The sequence below is a fragment of the Telopea speciosissima genome, chromosome 1, assembly GCF_018873765.1.
Source record: "Telopea speciosissima isolate NSW1024214 ecotype Mountain lineage chromosome 1, Tspe_v1, whole genome shotgun sequence".
NCBI classification, from domain to species: domain Eukaryota; kingdom Viridiplantae; phylum Streptophyta; class Magnoliopsida; order Proteales; family Proteaceae; genus Telopea; species Telopea speciosissima.
In genome coordinates this window covers 20,457,230-20,474,285 of record NC_057916.1, presented here as the reverse complement: position 1 = coordinate 20,474,285, position 17,056 = coordinate 20,457,230, and the positions used below count along the sequence as shown (strand labels likewise).

The 17,056-nt window shown below is 39.8% G+C and overlaps 1 protein-coding gene across 1 annotated transcript; it reads right to left on the bottom strand.

The window, feature by feature from the left end:
• Positions 1-101: 101 nt before the first annotated feature.
• Positions 102-16,611, bottom strand: LOC122663957 (protein YIF1B-A-like). The gene is made up of 5 exons (XM_043859630.1): positions 16,483-16,611; positions 1,662-1,834; positions 1,042-1,140; positions 811-962; positions 102-596 (listed from the first exon to the last, which is right to left on the bottom strand). The coding sequence occupies exons 2-5, from the start codon at positions 1,830-1,832 to the stop codon at positions 221-223; spliced, it is 798 nt and encodes a 265-aa protein (XP_043715565.1). The 5' UTR covers positions 1,833-1,834; positions 16,483-16,611; the 3' UTR covers positions 102-220.
• Between the last annotated feature and the right edge of the window lie 445 nt (positions 16,612-17,056).

Sequence of the window (17,056 nt, the reverse complement as noted above, 5' to 3'; positions counted from 1 at the left end):
CAATGTTGCCAAGCCAGATGAAAAATGGGAACTGGACCAAAGCCATGAAAAGCAAAAGATAATGATACTTGCTTGAACCCAAATTTTTATGAATACATCGAATGACAGCCTCTACCAAGAAAATGAACATCGAATCCAACCATGTATGTAAAAAACCCAAGAAAAGAGCCAAAACAGAGAGAGAGAGAGAGAGAGAAAAAAACAAAAACAGTACAGGCAATCAAGCCCCAATGTTGCCAAGCCAGATGAAAAATGGGAACTGGACCAAAGCCATGAAAAGCAAAAGATAATGATGCTTGCTTGAATCATAACTCCTCACCTCTGCAAACAGAACTCGCTTCATCGTCTTCACCAAGAAGATCCCCATGCACAGACACGTCCATGGCATTAGGAAATAGTATGCGTAGCCCCAAATGATCCTCCCAAGGACAGCCACACACATCCCGGTAAAAGCGTAACCACCATATGCCACAATGTCCAGCAAAGGTGCCTCCCCACTCCCCAACGAATAGAGTGACGCTTTAAGCAGCACGACTTGTAAAAACCAGCCTAGTAATCCTTTTGTAAACAGCAGACTTAAAGCTTCCGGGCTAAACCTGGCAAAAGTGAAGGACAAGAAAGAATACTTCCAGAGTTAATTCCAATGTTGAAACATTTCGTAAGGCTGAGGGAAAAGAAAGAAGAAAGAGTACTTCTTAAAGAGTTGATTTCAAATAATGTAAGAAGGAATCTCATAAAGCCCCTTTTTTTGTGGGAGATGGGTGGGGAGGAGTTGAAGTAAAATCTCATAAAGCTTGGTGAGAATCTTACCTCCCATTGAGTCCCAGCGAGAAACCAGCAAGAACCACATAGGTACCAAATGCCATTAAGGGAATGTACAAATCTGGAGCATTTATGTCATAGATAGGGGGCTTATAGGAAAGCCTGCCTCCAACTGGTTCGGTTATCCTTGTCCAGTGTCCCTGGGTAAAATGCAGATTTCAGAAACTCTTATGACAGAAAGCAGCTAGCCAAAACAATATTGATATACTTCGTGATTACCCTGTGTAGGAACGGAAATAGAATAACCTTCAATTTGTTCCTCACATACTGGTCATTCACTTGGAAATAATACTGGGGATCAGAGAAATACCTGCTTATCTGCTCATATAAGAATATTTAGTGAGAAAGATGCAGAGAAAGTTAAAATAAAATACATGTGACAGACTGTATTGACTCCAATGCAGAACACAGAAGTGGTTGACAACCCATTACATGCCCATTGCCCAAATTAATCCGGGCATCTGATCAATACCTTACATCAAGAATGTCAGACAAGGCTACATGCCCATTACCAAATTAACCAGGCCATCTGATCAAATACCTTTTATCAAGAATGTCAGTCACTGGACAAAAGAAAGGCCAATTGTTGGTTACCAGTTTACCAGTCAGGAACAGGCATTCTACCCCATATAAGAAAAAGAGATGGTCGGCAGAGGCAGGTCCACTCTTATTTTCAGATGTTTGTATAGTCACAAAAATTCAGCAGAACAAGCCAAATGCTTAATATTTAACATGTGGTGGAACTGTGAGAGTTTCTCAATTTCTTTTTTGTCCTTTCTGTTTCTTACTCTTTTTCCTCTCAGGATATTGAAATTTTATAGGAACAGCATGCTACTTACAATGCTTTGTACATTTTCAGAGCTTGAACCCAGGATTTTCTCTCCATATGCACCCAATCCACCTCGGATGAGTCCTGAACCAGCTCCATATAATGTGTTCTCAAATGGATTGACTTGAGGGTTTAAGGGGGGCCTTGGTACCCCAGGCTGTGCTCCTATATTATCATACATCTCTGTAATATGACAGAGAAGAGAGGAAGGCAATAATAATATCAGAGAAAATTAAACATCGAAACATAAGTGGGGAAAGAGGGGAAAGACACTTCTGTGCAACAAATTCTCATATTCAAGCAACGCAGAAAAAAAATGTCAATGTATATAAATAAAAAGTAAACATACTTCCTACAAGACAGCTCACAAAATATAGAAGAAAGGAAGACTGTCTTAAGCAAGAAAAACGTAGAAAGACTAGAAACTATCTGATGCAGGTTGCAGTTCAAAAAGGAGAGGGAGAGAGAGACAAAACTTTGTTGATTACGTTGTACTAAACATGATTGGTTTGAGTTTGTACAAACAGGAATCAATTCAGTCAAATAGGCCTTAGTTTCTCTTTTCCTTTTAATTAAAAAATTTTATTTGAGTAGAATTATAATATGAAAAGAAAATTTGAATGGGATAATGGATATCGAATGGGTAGATGCGGCCGTGGCCTATGCAGCCATGTAATCAATTCCCTTTTTTCTTTTCTTTTTCCTAATTAGGATGGAATTGAATATGGTTTGGAGTTTTGAGAGTAATTGTCCATGGTTTCATGGTCAAAGTTTCAAACCTTTATTCCTTCTTCTCTCTTCTACCAAGTATTGATAGTCTTGCATTCAACTAATCCAATTGATCAGGTCAGATTTTTTAATTTCAATCAATTCTCTGGTTTTGCAAAAATGCTTCTTGTCACTACAGAACTGTTTGGGTAGTTTTTTATTTTTGTTTTCAGTTTTCAAATTCCGTACTTACCAACAACTGTAAGCTAGGCGCTGCACTATGACCTGGGTGTAGTGAATAGTGAGCAAGGCTTAGCTACAGCATCCCCTGTAAGCAACACACCTCTTTGGCAACCGGTTGTCATGAAAAGTGGGCAAGGGTTTTCATATAATGGACAAGTATGGATAAAGAAGCTAGTCCAAAGGCAAAGGATCAGATTAGCATCTTGGAACATAGGAACTTTAATGGGAAAGAGTTTAGAATGAATAGATATAATGAGAAGAAGAAGAATTAACAAAGCTTGTATACAAGAGATCAGATGGAAGGGTAAAAATGCTAAGGAATTAAATGACTATAAACTTTGGTATACTAGGGGCTAAAAATAATAGAAATGAGTGGGAATAATAGAAGATAAAGATTTAAAAAATGATTGTGTAGAAGTTAAAAAAAATTGGTGAGAGGATGATATCTATCGTGTGTCAGGAAAAGAGATAATCAATATAATTAGTGCTTACTAAGAAATAATTTTGGGAACACATTGACAGATTAGTTCAAGAAATTAGTCAAGGAGAAAAAGATTACTATAGGGGGGAATCTAAATGGAAGAGATAGTAGGGGTTATGAAAGAATTCAAGGAGGATATGGTTTTGGAGACAGGAATGAGGGAACCTCAATTTTAGAATTTGGTGTGGATCATGATTTATCAATAGTAAACACATTCTTTGAAAAGAGAGAATATTTAATAACATTCAAAAGAGGGAAAAATGGCAGCCAAATAGATTTCTTTCGAACTAGAAGGACCAATAGGCTATTGTGTGAAGATTGTAAGGTTGTACTAGGAGAGACCGAGAGAGCTTATCCACGCAACATAGATTAATGGTCATAGATATGTGTTTTAAAACGCTGAATTGTAGGAATGTGAGATTATTTCCCTAGGATAAGATAATGGAACTTAAAAGGAGAAAACTTGAAGACATTTACTGAGAAATTAATAAAACGGGAAAGGTGGGACTTCGATGGAGACACTAATATGATGTGGAATGAGATGTCTACTTAAATTAAGAATGTAGTTAATGAATTTCTAGGGAAATCTAAGGAAAATGGATGATGGAGATAGATATGCTGAACACAAGGGCTTAGAAAACTCACCCATTTAACAGGCTCACAAGCAACTTCAAAACCAGAATTAGATAGGTTTATAAAAGTCAAAATCAAATTTTCAGATGGGGTTCCAAATCTGGTCAAGTGTAGTAGACCAACAGTATAACAAATCCCCAAAATATTATGAAGATCCAATGGATGGATTTGTGAGAGATTAAATGCTCATAATCTAATCTCTCAAAAGAAGCAGAATTGGGAGATTTCTTATAACTACAGATCAGAAGATCTGATCCCCTCAAAACTCTGGTCGAAAGACACTTTAGGGCAGTCCTTTAATGCCCTAAAACCTCACTTCAATCTGATGCCTGGATTCCCTGTAATGGGGAATCTTGACTCCATCCAATAATCCCAAAAAACAGTGCAGCCACGGGATGCTCTTGTTGGGTTTCTGCTGTATCTTCAAACCCCAGTAAAGTCAATGTATAAACAGTAGCTTATGTAGAGAGTAACCTATCCAAATCACAGATTTAATCATACCACAGCTAGGTCAATCGATGGTAGGAGAAACAGCAACTTACTTGGAAGAAGACATAGCAATGAAAGGGGATATGACCTTTGATTTCCCAAAAATTACCTGGATCAGATTCTCTCCAATCGTGTAGAGCTTTTCATTCTCTCACTGTCTCACAGCATGCTAACTTTCTCAGCAGCAAGGGCATAAGCCAGAGTTTCATAACCCTAACAAGCTGTGGTTTTAAATAAAAAAAAACTCCTTAACAAAGCAAGGCTCGAAAACTCGGTGAAAATTTCGGTGGTTTCAACCATAGTTAGCAAAAAGGGGAACGGCAAAAAAAAAGAGTCGAACGGGACGCGTTTTAAACGGCATAAAATAACGAACAGTACGGTCAAAAAACGGAGAACGGTTAAAAAAACAGAAACGGACGGTACATGATTTAAACACATAGATTTCAGAAAAAAAAAAAAAAAAAAAAAAAAAAAAAGAAGAAAAAAAACGGCAGCATAATCTTACAAACTGTGGAAATATTACTTAAATACCTGCATCTAATGTTCAAAACAACTAAACATCCAACATTAATGATATATATTCCACACCTATTATAAGTTCCAAACTTCCAATATATATGATCTAATATCATCCAACATCAGTTCTCAATTCAATCACCATAACAAAAAAACATGTCCAAACTCCATATATATCATCCAAGATGTCAAAAGATCTAAAAAAATGTATACCTCCTGAAATACAGGTATACTCCTCTTCCCGGCCTTTCTCTCAGTCCACGCAAGCAATCTACGTTTGTGATCTCGTATATTTCACTTCTCCGACATCTTACTGAGTGTCCCCCTCATCTTTTTGCGAAAAGCCGCTCCATGGTGGTAAAGTCTCATCTTGTGTGTTGGCCAAAGTGACAATAGTCACATTGAACCCTCGAATATGTTCGAAGATCTCGAAATGATCTTCCAGTTCAGGGGAGAATTCGCAAAACTCCGTTTCCATCGAGAATTTAATGGAGTTTTCCCGTATTTTGACAGGAGAATCTAACAGCGACATTACTGTCGAGATTCTGACCGAAAAATTAGACATTCCATGCCCTCGGAGAGTGCTTTATCGTGCTAAGTCACTGACATCTTTTTTATTTTTTTCGGACCCCAAGAATGGTTGGATCGAAACGACTTTCCTGTCAAACCCCTTTGTGTCTGTATGAATCTCGGAACTAAGATTATAACATGCCCAAAGTTTAACGGAAAAAAAATTAAAAATGCAAACCTTCTATCCGTGACTTTCAATCCTTTATCCCATGTGGAGTCAACTTCCGAAGGCTCCACTTGACAGGCTGGTGAATCTATCTCTCCGAAAGAGTCTTCCCATCCATTATATACGAATCAACATCAAAATATCGGATTGATGGATGAATACCGACTTACTAATTAGCTACCGGAATGAATAGAAAGAAGGAAAGATTCAATGAAAACATGTCCACAGATCAATCATAGTGCATCAAAGAAGTACATCCTCCATCAACTCCAGTGTTAGATGGATTTGGATCAGGTTCAACATATGTCTGTTCAAGTCTCTCTGTCTCCAGCTCATGTGCCACAGCATAAGCTCGGTTGTTACAGACTTGGTGTTATATGAATAGCAACAAAATCAATAGGTTGGTCAGATTTTACTTAATATAAGACAAAACCAACCTATTTGTGTTACAATGGGTTTGTCAAATGTACAAAACACCACGCATATCCCTGGCAGGAAACAGGGTTAGATCCCCTTCTATATGAACCGTGATAGGAGCTGTATCATTGTGTTTGTGGGTGTAAGAGCTGGAGCAACGCATAAGCACTAAACATCCTGAGTGAATGCTAGAAAATGGTTTTATTTGAAACAAACAAAATTTCAGATGATAGGTTGGTGATAGAATGGTGCTGAGGTCGACCTTACCGAATTGCAGATATTGGTCCCACTGGCAGAGAAAGAAGGGCTTGGAACCGACTTGCCAACGGCCACCATCGAGAGCTCTAGACTTGGCTTCCTCAAAGGAGAATTTGAAGATGAAGAGACCATTGTCCATCAAGTAAGTATCCATCGAACCTTGAGTTCTCCATAGTTTGTTCATAGAAGCTTTTACAATATTGAAAGGGGTCTTGTGCCAAGGAAGTGGCCTACAAGACAACATTTCCATTTGGAAATCTCAGGGGCAAAGAGCAACTTGGGAGGAATCATATAAGGAGGGGTTACAAAATGCAGGGAAGGCCATCACAGGAGGAAGAAGGGCTGGGGGGAAAAGAGTGAGTTCCAGGGTTTGGGACCAATAATGGCAGGAAGAGAGGAGGGGAAGGGGGGAGGAAGGGCCTGGGCCACCGGGGTTTGGCTGGACATGGAGGAGAAGGGGCTACTTGCAGGTCATGGTGTTAGGAAATTAGTATATCATTGCTTTGCGTATGTATCCTGTTGGTTTATTTTGGTCTCAATGGAAAGGTTTTTCAGTTGAGAAATTGTTGAAACTCTGAGCTGTCAGAGTTTTACTATCCTGGAATTTCTTTATAATGAGTTTCATAATCCCTAGAGAGTTGATTTATCAAGTATTAGAAAAGAAAAGTATTTCGAGTAAATATGTGGACATAGTTTTTTTTTTTTTTTTGGGTTGAATACGTGGACATAGTTTAAGATATGTATAATGGTGTCATAACAAGTGTAAGAACTATGGAAGGGGGGCAGAGTGATGAATTCCCAATTACAATTGGCTCACATAAAGGATCAGCCTCAAGCCCATATTTGTTACGCTAATCATAGACAAGCTGACATTCAAGATCAGATCACTTTGTGTATGCTTTTTGCTGATGATATTGTTTTGGTTGATGAAACAAAAGCAGGGATAAATACAAAGCTGGAATTGTGGAGATCAACATTGGATTAAAAATGTTTTAACAAGTATAACAAAAACAAAGTATATGGCGTGTAACTACGGTAACAGTAGGATTGAAAGTGAGGGGGTGAAAATTGATGATAGGGAGATACCGCAAAGTGAAAATTTTAGGAATACAAGTTCAATCATAAATAAAGAAAGAAATAGAGGACGATTTTGCACAAAGAATTAGAATAGGGTGGATGAAGTGGAGGGGTGCGTCCAGAGTGCTGTACAATCGGCGTGTTCCTTTAAAACTAAGGAAGATTTATAGGACAATTATTTGATCAACAATGATGCATGGAGGTCAATGTTGGGCAGTGAAGAAACAATATATAAACAAACTTAGTTTAACTAAAATAAGGATGTTGTGATGGACCAATGGTACAAGACTGCAAAGAATCACTCTTTTCTCGACATAGAAGTTCAATAATTGATGGCCAAGCCTCCCGCCGCAGGGGGGGCTTGCCCACCAGAATGCTCGCGGCCGGCAGTCTCCCAACCCCTTTCGTTCTCGGCGGTGGTGTCTCGCAGTTCGGTGACGACCCCTTCGATTGCAGTGAGGAAACCGTCGATGCACAGAGGTACACCTGCCGTTTTCTTCTCAGATGAAGAGATGGAACAATCAGAAGAGCCTTTAGGTTAGCGCTTGTGGCGAAGTGTTCGTACGGGAGGCCATCGCTGTTCTAGGTGAAACGGGCTCTGCAAGCAGCGTTCCACCTGTCGGCGGATGTGGTGATTTCCTCTCTCGACGCGAGGCACCTTCTACTACGTTTCGTGAATCACACAGACTACGTGAGAGTCTGGCTGAAAGATCACATGATGTTCAAGGGCTTCCCGTTTAGGTTCTTTAAGCGAACAAGAATGTTTAAAGCAGGGGTGGAGTCCCCGGTAGTGCCTGTATGGGTTTCGTTCCCGAATCTATCGGTAAACTTGTACCAGGGTAACTATTTTCTATCGGTTGCAGGGGTGGTTGGGAAAGTATTGAAGATGGATGGTGCCACGTCAGGGTGCACCAGAACGGTTGAGGTGAGGGCCTGTGTAGAATTAGACCTTCGCGCTAAACTGCCTGAAAAAATCTGGATAGGGTGTGGTGCATCAGGCTTCTTTCAGAAGGTCTCGTTCGAACGATTGCCTATGTTTTGCTTGGGCTGTGGAAAGTTAGGGCATACAGCGTAGATTTGTCAAAAACTTGTCAAGGCGGTTCGAGTAAGAGGAAGAAGGTTAGGGGAGCAATGCACAGGGGCAACACAACCCCAATGAACGATGTGGAAGGCCCAACCCCCTTAAGGGGTGCCCTAATGGAAAATGCCAATCCGGCCTGCAACTCAGAGGAATGGCAAAAGGAGATTGAAGCGCAAGCAGTGGTTGAGCCGTTGATCTCGGGGTTGGGGATCGAACCTGGTGCTGCTGTGGTTTCCAATAACATTCAAGTGGAGGGGGAGAAGGCTATAGGTGGTGGTGGAGATGGGGTTTCACCTGTGGTTTTGAATGGTGCTTTTCCCGGAGGAATGGAGAACTCGCCGGATCTTTCAAGGGTCACGGATTCTGCAGGTGGCAGAGGGCTGGAGAGGAGAGACGTTGGGGTTGGGGAGTCTAGTTTGGGAAGGAATCCCATTGAAGGGGATTTGGTTAATCAGATCCAATCAGATGGAGGCTTTTTGGAAGGAGATAAGAGTGAATGCCGGTTTGGGCACTAATTTTGTGGAGAAAGGCGTGGCGGTTAATACTTCTATTAACCCTCGCGTAAATGTTCCTTTGTTTTCAAATTTGGAAGATAATGATGAGGTGTAGATTGAGTTGGGAAAGAAGTCTTTATTTTCAAATAAGGAGGGATCTTCTCACGTAGGTGGGTCGAATGGAGTGGATTCGGGCCTAAATATGGGTGTGGGTTCTGCTTGTGCATCTGGGTCAGATGTGGGTGGGTCGGTTTATAACCAATTTGATCAAGAGGAGATGCAAGGTGGGTGGACTCAGGTGTTGGGTCGGAAAAATCGTGATGGCCGTAGGAATGCCCCTCGAGGTGGCCGTATGGCAACTCCAGTTATTGATAGAACTCGACGTCAAAAGAAGGCTAAGTCTGGTGTTAAAGCGGTGGACACGGCAGTAGAAAAACCTCTGGTTGAAAAGGAGACCGCATCTCCCTTTTCAACAGAGGAGGAGGCTCTTTTGGCTCGCGTGGCTTTTGATCGGCTTAGTGTATATGCTGAGATCCCCCGACGATCAAATAGGACGAGGACCCCCTCGGTGCGCCTCGCAGATCCCCCGTAGCCTTGTTATATTATTTCTATCGGGTAAGCGAGTGGCTTGAAGCCCTCGCCAATATGGTTTAGGATTGAGTCCCCCCTTTTTAAACTTTAGCTTTCTTTGCCAGTAATCTGTCATAGGCTTGTTTGCCCCCTTTTATATATTCAATAAAATTTCCCTTTTCTAAAAAAAAAAGATGGACCAATGGTAAAACTAGAAAAGATCAAATAAGGAATGAACAGATTAGATCTAACTTAATAATAGCTCTAATACATGATAAGTTGTGAAAAAGTCGTTTGAGGTGGCCTGTGCAACAGAGGCCTTTGAATGCTCTAGTACAAAGGGGTGATTTGATTCAGATTGAAGGAGCTAACAGAGCCAGTTGTATGCCTAAAATGACTTTAGGAGAAGTGTGAGGAAAGACATGCATAGCTTAAGACTTGTAACAAGTATGGCTTTGAATAGAGCTGATTGGAGAAAAGGAATCCACGTACCGACCCTATTTAGTTGGGACTTGGGATAAGGCTGAGTTGAGTTCTAACTTCTAAGCAACAATTTCTGTTATTACTTGCATTCACTGAGCCCTATAACAGCCATTAAAGGAACAGGGTGGTTTAATTATTGAAGAAATCATCCGGTTGAATAGAAGAGCGTCTAATCGTGCCCCTCCATTTTTTCCAAAAGAAATTAACCTTTCTCCAACTGCATTCCACCATCCTTTATTAGTGCCTATAGATCAATCTGTTGCATTTTGGTGTAATTCTGATTTGATTTGGTTCAATTAGCTATCATATCTCCCTAATTCCTACATTACAAATGTAAGAAAATTGTACTCATCCTCTTCGTTTTTAAATTCATTTTCTGATATGAATACTTGAATCTATTTTCTATTACAACTAATTGCTGAAGAGTCTTCTCTGAAACAGGATTATAATTCCTAAAGATTAACAATTAACATTCACAACATTAGGACAAGGGCACTAGAGTTGATCTAGATAGTAAGCCCTTGATTTAAAGAGTGTCCCAGTGCACGAGGCTCCTCTTACTGCAGGGCCTGGGAGGGGCAAATGTACACAGCCTTGACCCCTGCTTATCATCAAAACAAAATTCACTTTCCTTAATTCATAACATAAATTTTTAGCCAATTAAATGACTGAAGGGTGGGGTGCGTTTCACTTCAGAGCTTACTATTTTCCATTTCATGGTGGTCCTATGCTGGGTCTACTTTCTCTACATGTCTTTACAATCACTAGTAAACTTGGGTCAATAACCACAAGTACCATTTTTAGAGGTTTTTTCATGAGAACAGTTCACGCATTGTGTTTAGAATGTCAAAAATAGGCTGTATACAAAAAATCAGACCTAATAAACCATTTCTAGGCCTCAAAACCAGACTCGAGTTGGCTGGGAAAAAGTGCCAAGTTACGACCTGGTTTCAATTTCTGGCTGGTCGAATCCCGAGATTTAGAACAATGGTTTTACCTAAATCTATCGAGTTATAGCAAAAAATAGGATTAAAAACCATGATTTAAACACAAAGATCAAGTTTTTCTGAAACCTACCTTTTTCTGTGAAATCTCCTTCAATCTCTGATCTCAAAAACAAAATCATAGTATGATAGTCCAATAGGTCACATAGGACTTCAATGGCCGTATCGAGCTGTCTGTATCGGTCGATACATATCGATACTCTCACAGAACCTTTAACATACGTATCGTAAGTATTGGTGCGTATTGTATCTGTCCATATCGGCCGATACAATACAATAACAATCGAGACATACTATTTTCTAAAAAAAGGATATGTATCAGTATGCATCGTATTGGTATCGATCAATAAGGAAAAATACTTTAAACCACAGTCCCTAAACTAGAGCTGATTTACCCCTATTCCTATTATCACCCATAATTGCTGATCTAACCATCCGATTGAGGTCAGATTTCCGGCATACATTCCCACCCCTATTCCCTACACTCGACCTTGATCCCAGCCCCATCTAACCAACTGATTTTGTGGTATATAAAATCTCCCTAATCTGAACGTTCTTTTGAGTATATCTTGCTTCAGAAGTTTGAATCTCTTCAAAAAAAAATTTAAACTGAGTTAAATGCTCATTAAAGTTTTGAACATACTGGAACCGGATCACCAACAACCACCCCCCACCCCCCCCCCGAAAAAAAATGATGAAAAAAAAAACAAAATATAAACAAACTTGTTTACCTCATGGCTGAGTTAATCTGCAACATTCACTCCTGTGGTACTTTATACACCACCAAATACTCTCATGCTCTTCTTGCACCTCAGAGACACACTTGTACTAAGAACTTTTGAAACTACGTAAGGGCTACAGGCATAATCACAAATATGATCCAGCTGAGAAAACAAAAATGGGGAAGCAGAGGAATAGACAGATAGATAGATATGATTGCGATTAAAATTGCCCAATGTTATAGGGGTTGGCTTTTATCATACAAAACATTAGCATAATCACAAATATGATCCAGCTGAAAAAACAAAGATGGGGAAGCAGAGGGAATAGATAGATAGATAGATATTATTGCGATTAAAATTGCCCAATGTTATAGGGGTTGGCTTTTATCACACAAAACATTAGCATAATCACAAATATGATCCAGCTGAGAAAACAAAGATGGGGAAGCAGAGGAATAGATAAATTGATAGAATGTGGAGGGCCGTTAGGAGAAGGGAAAATCCTGAAATAGGATTTCAGAGTTGTAGGGAAAAGAAGGGGAAAGAAGGAAATCGCATAAGAAGGGGGGAAAGAAGATTCCTAACCAACTCTAAAACTTGCAAACGTATCCCACTTTCTAAAATAGACCGAATGAAAAATAGTATCCACCTAAATAAAATAAATTCCTAATATCCTACTAGATCAAAAATTCAAACTGGACCCGGTTCATCTCTGTCTGGATTCCCGAATGGGTTTGGGTTGGTCCAAAGTAATGCACCTAAAATAAATAGACAGAGAGAGTTTACCTCTTCCAGCGCCTGTGCTGCAAGCCTGCAACAAGAGATGGAACTCTCAGACATCGGAAGGTAAGGGGCAAGATGTCGAATAATTGAAGCTCTCGCGTAGATGGAGGACCCAGGTCACTTACAACGCAAAATAGAAATTTTGAAGGGGGAATAGCATAATTTCAGAGTCCTTTTTTTGGTTTAAGAAAAATGCAAACACATTTTATAAATGAAGTTCAGCCATATACGTATTTTGGTGTTCGTTTGAGAGCAGTTCGAGAGTTCACGTTTTAAACATGTTTTAACCTACTTAAATTTAACATGTGATTGCCACCATGATCATGTATGGCACCCTAAAATTAAGATTGGGAGTTGGGCTCCCTATTTCTAATAGGAATCTTAAATTCTCTTCTTAAATTTAGAGTTATACATAAGTTGTAATCAGTTGTTGAGTTGAAATTTTTCTTTCTTCCCCAAGGCTTCGGCCTAAGTGAACTGCTTGGGTTGTGATTCCAATACCTAGATTCAGGCCTAAGTGAACTGCTTGCTACTATATTATTCTGTTACTAGCTTCCATTGTTGGATGCTAGTCATTATCTCTCTGTTGAGTGAACTGCTTGGGTTGTGATTCCAATACCTAGATTCAGGTAAAGAGTTTTAGATCTAATTGCTCCTTGGATTATATTGGCTATTGGTATTCGTTGGAGGAGAGATCTGGTTTGCTGCTACTTTCTTGAGAATTGCTTCTACCTCCCTAGGACCCATTCCTACCACACACACAAAAAAATGAACACCAAATAAGTGCATCCGCTGCCAATCAGATTGTTGCATCGGCTGCTTCCCATTTTCATTCTCAAACAGAGAGCATTCCTCCTTTTAAATCCTCAAAGGCTGAAACAAAGGAGGACTCAGCCGGAGATAGAGGGGCTACTGACAATATTGATAAAAAAATGTACTAAGTGAAGTCTGAGTTGAAACGGTGGTGGGACAGAGACCATGAGCAGAAAGAGATGATTCGACACAAAACCCAGCAAAGCAATCAGAGATGAATCAATACATAAACCAGCAAAGCAAATATTGCATTTCTACAGCCAAGCCATTTCAATTAAACTCTTATAAGCAAGCACCAGATCCAAAAAAAAAAAAACAGACGGCTGAGCTCAGGAAGGAGAATAACCACATCCATACAAGTATGAACATCACCACTGAGTACTAATTTACGATTGAAGCTGAGAATTCAGATTTAGGGCTCCGACAGAGGAGTTGAGCAACAGATTGCAGTCCCTTTTGATTATTTAAAACCCTAGATTAGATTTTTTCCAAGGGTTTAAAAAATGATGGAAAAATTAAAAAGGACGCCTTATGATAAGTCTTGTTCAGAAGAAGAAAGGAGATTACCTGCTGCGTTGAACAAGATGCAGATGGTAGCAAATCTCTTTCACTACAGCCGAAGCTTGTGTTGATTCTCTTTTCCCTTCGTTCGAGTAATCGAAAGGCAGAAGCTCGAGGTCGCAGAAGCTGATGGAGAATTGCAGGTAAAACTCCTCTTCTCTTCGTTCACCCTTGCGATAGGTCTTATCGGGAACAAGTGTGTTGATTTCACCCCTTTTGTTTTATAAGAAAAGGTTTATTTTGCAAAACAAGGTTTTTGGGGTTTTGAAAAACCTGTTCCAAAAACAAATTTGAAACTGGTCTGTTTCTATAAAACGGAAAAACAGACCAGTGAAACCAAACAAATTATTTCATTTTTTTGTGCCACTAGCACAGAATAAAACCAAAAATGTTTTGTCGAAGTGTTACCAAACGCAGCCTTAAAGTTGGTTGGCCCTATGGCCCATGGGGTTGGTCCACCAATTGGTGAAGTGAACCAGCCCTTTTCCCATGTGATTTCTTAAAGTATTTCATGCCAAACAACTTGGCTTCTGCATCAGGGGTAGGATGGAGCCATAGGGACAGTCTTTGAAGCTAAATCAGAAGCTTCAAGGTTATCGTGACCTGGGGCCTCGACATGTCTTTCCGAGCAATAATGGATCAAGTTTCAGAAGCTCTAAATGAATCAGTTTATGAATCACACCATGATTGCGACTAAAATCGCGCAATGTTATAGGGGTTGGCTTTTATCACACAAAACATTAACATCATAACAAATATGATCCAGCTGAGAAAACAAAGACAAGGAAGCAGAGGAGCAACTAAAATTGGATTTATTACACAAAGTGACAAAACATTAGCGTAATCACAAATATGATCCAGCTGAGAAAACAAAGACAGGGAAGCAGAGGAATAGATAGATAGCTATGATTGCGACTAAAATTGGCTTTTATCACACAAAACATTAGCATAATCACAAATATGATCCAGCTGAGAAAACAAAGACGGGAAAGCAGAGGAATAGATAGATTGATAGAATGTGGAGGACCGTTAGGAGAAGGGAAAATCCTGAAATAGGATATCAGAGTTGTAGGGAAAAGAAGGGGAAAGAAGGAAATCGCATAAGAAAGGGGGAAATAAGATTCCTAACCAACTCTAAAACTTGCAAACGTATCCCATTTTCTATAATTGACTGAATGAAAAATATTATCCACCTAAAGAAAATAAATTCCTAATATCCTACTAGACCAAAAATTCAAACTGGACCCGGTTCATCTCTGTCTGGAATCTAGATACCCGAATGGGTTTGGGTCGGTCCAAAGTAGTACACCTGCATCAATAGACAGAGAGAGTTTACCTCCTCCGGCGCCGGTGCTGCAAGCCTGCAACAAGAGATGGAACTCTTGGACTTCGGAAGGGAAGGGGCAAGTTGTCGAATAATTGAAGCTCTCTGCATCGGAGCTCTCGCTTAGATGGAGGACCCAGGTCACTCACAACGCAAAATAGGAATTTTAAAGGGGGAATAGCATAATTTCAGAGTCCTAATTTTGGTTAAAGAAAAATGCAAACGCATTTTATACGTGAAGTTCAGCCGTATGTGTATTTTGGTGTTCGTTTGAGAGCAGTTCGAGAGTTCACATTTTAAACATGTTTTAACCAACTATGATCCCAACAGATCTCCATGTATGAGCCACTACTACTTTGTCCATTGAATAATTGATAATCAAAATATTTCTACAAGAGAACACCTAACTTCATTTGTCCTGCAGATAATCTAGTATCTCCTGTTATCCAGTAAAGCAGACTACAGAGATTACATGAAAGGTGAAACACGCATCTACTTCCGCTAGCTCCCTTAACATTCATCAACCATTACCCTAATTAAGAACTTATTTCGATTTGTGTTTTTTTTTCACATTCTTATTTTTTTTCTAGTTGTTGGTTGCAAATCAGCCCAGGAAGACGAGATTAGATCCTAGCTCAATGACTGTATCAGAACACAAACAGTGGCAGAGTATCATCTTATGCCCACTAATCTCCTCCCACTAGCTTTCTCCACATCCATCAACCAAACTTCAGAGTTCCAAAAACCCACACCCAGCTTGACTTGTGGGAGAGAACTACAACAAGAGATGGACGAAGAGTGGATGGGGGAAGCACAAAAAGAATCTTTAAATTCTTCCAAGCTGTAATTGGTGAGTCATGCAACTAAATATAACAAAGCAGACGGTTTCAGTTTTCAACCCGTGTAACATCTCCTCCCCACATATACTACTAATTTGGCAACTGAAGCGTAATTTCTCAAAGAAGATGGACGAAGAGTGGATGGGGGAAGCACAAAAAGAATCTTTAAAATCTTCCAAGATGCAATTGGTGAGTCATGCAACTAAATGTAACAAAGTAGACAGCTTCAGTTTTCAACACGGGTAACACCTCCTCACATTCAATCTCTACTAATTTGGCAACTGAAGCGTAACTTCTCAAAGAAGATTCACAGTTAGGCTATATTCCCTGATTCTAGCCGCTTAATAAATAGCGCCCGAGAAAGGTTTTCCCGCGAAAGATCTGGATCGGAACTTAACATAGAGAACTGAAAGTTCTTTGTAGGAGAGAGAGAGAGAGAGTACCTGAGATTGTTCTGAAACTGTGAAATTGCTGGAATTAAGAGGCGGACCTGGTTGTACAAAGACAATGAAAAAGGTGTGAGGAAACTCCAGATCTACTCATCTAATCAAAGAAAAGGATAGAAACAGAATAACAGAGACAGAGAACATTTGATTTACCAGAGTAATCTTCGATTGAGAAAAACTTTGAACGTCAGGTTATTGATCGTCGAGAAATCGAGGACGGCAGTTGAACGGCAGAATTGGAGACGACTGAGTAAGAAATGGGAATTCCGGTGATCTTCTGTCTTTCCTGTTGCATAAGAATTACGAGATACGATTGGACCAAACTATGCCTTTGCCCTTTTCTCAACTTTAATTGACTAGCTTACCCTCGGTTTTGATTGAAAAGTTAATTGTGAATTAAGATTTGGGGAAGGTCTCGTGTACGGTCGTTTTTCTCAGTGGGGACGACCAGGGGGTTTTAGGTTATTTTGACTGGGCTTTCATGGATCGGTCATCTCCATCTAATAGGGGTTGGAAATTTCATCTAATAGGATGCGGAAATAACCATCTTACCCCCTGTCCGAAAACATGCATAAAAACTTTCACTTCTTTTATTTATGCGCAAGAGACCTGTCATAAGTGATAATGGCATTTTTGTAATTTAGGATTTTAAAAATAAAATGTCATATAATAGTAGCTTTGTAATCGATATGTGTAGCGACAAATATGATTCTGTAAAAGGGCGTTC

Bases quoted from the DNA above. Each gene is read 5' to 3' on its own strand.
- LOC122663957 (XM_043859630.1), bottom strand. From the start codon at position 1,832: ATGTATGATAATATAGGAGCACAGCCTGGGGTACCAAGGCCCCCCTTA. The intron at 1,141-1,661 runs GTAAGTAGCATG...TTATATGAGCAG, and splicing joins CTGAAAATGTACAAAGCATT to ATAAGCAGGTATTTCTCTGA. The intron at 597-810 runs GTAAGATTCTCA...CACTTTTGCCAG, and splicing joins TCGCTGGGACTCAATGGGAG to GTTTAGCCCGGAAGCTTTAA.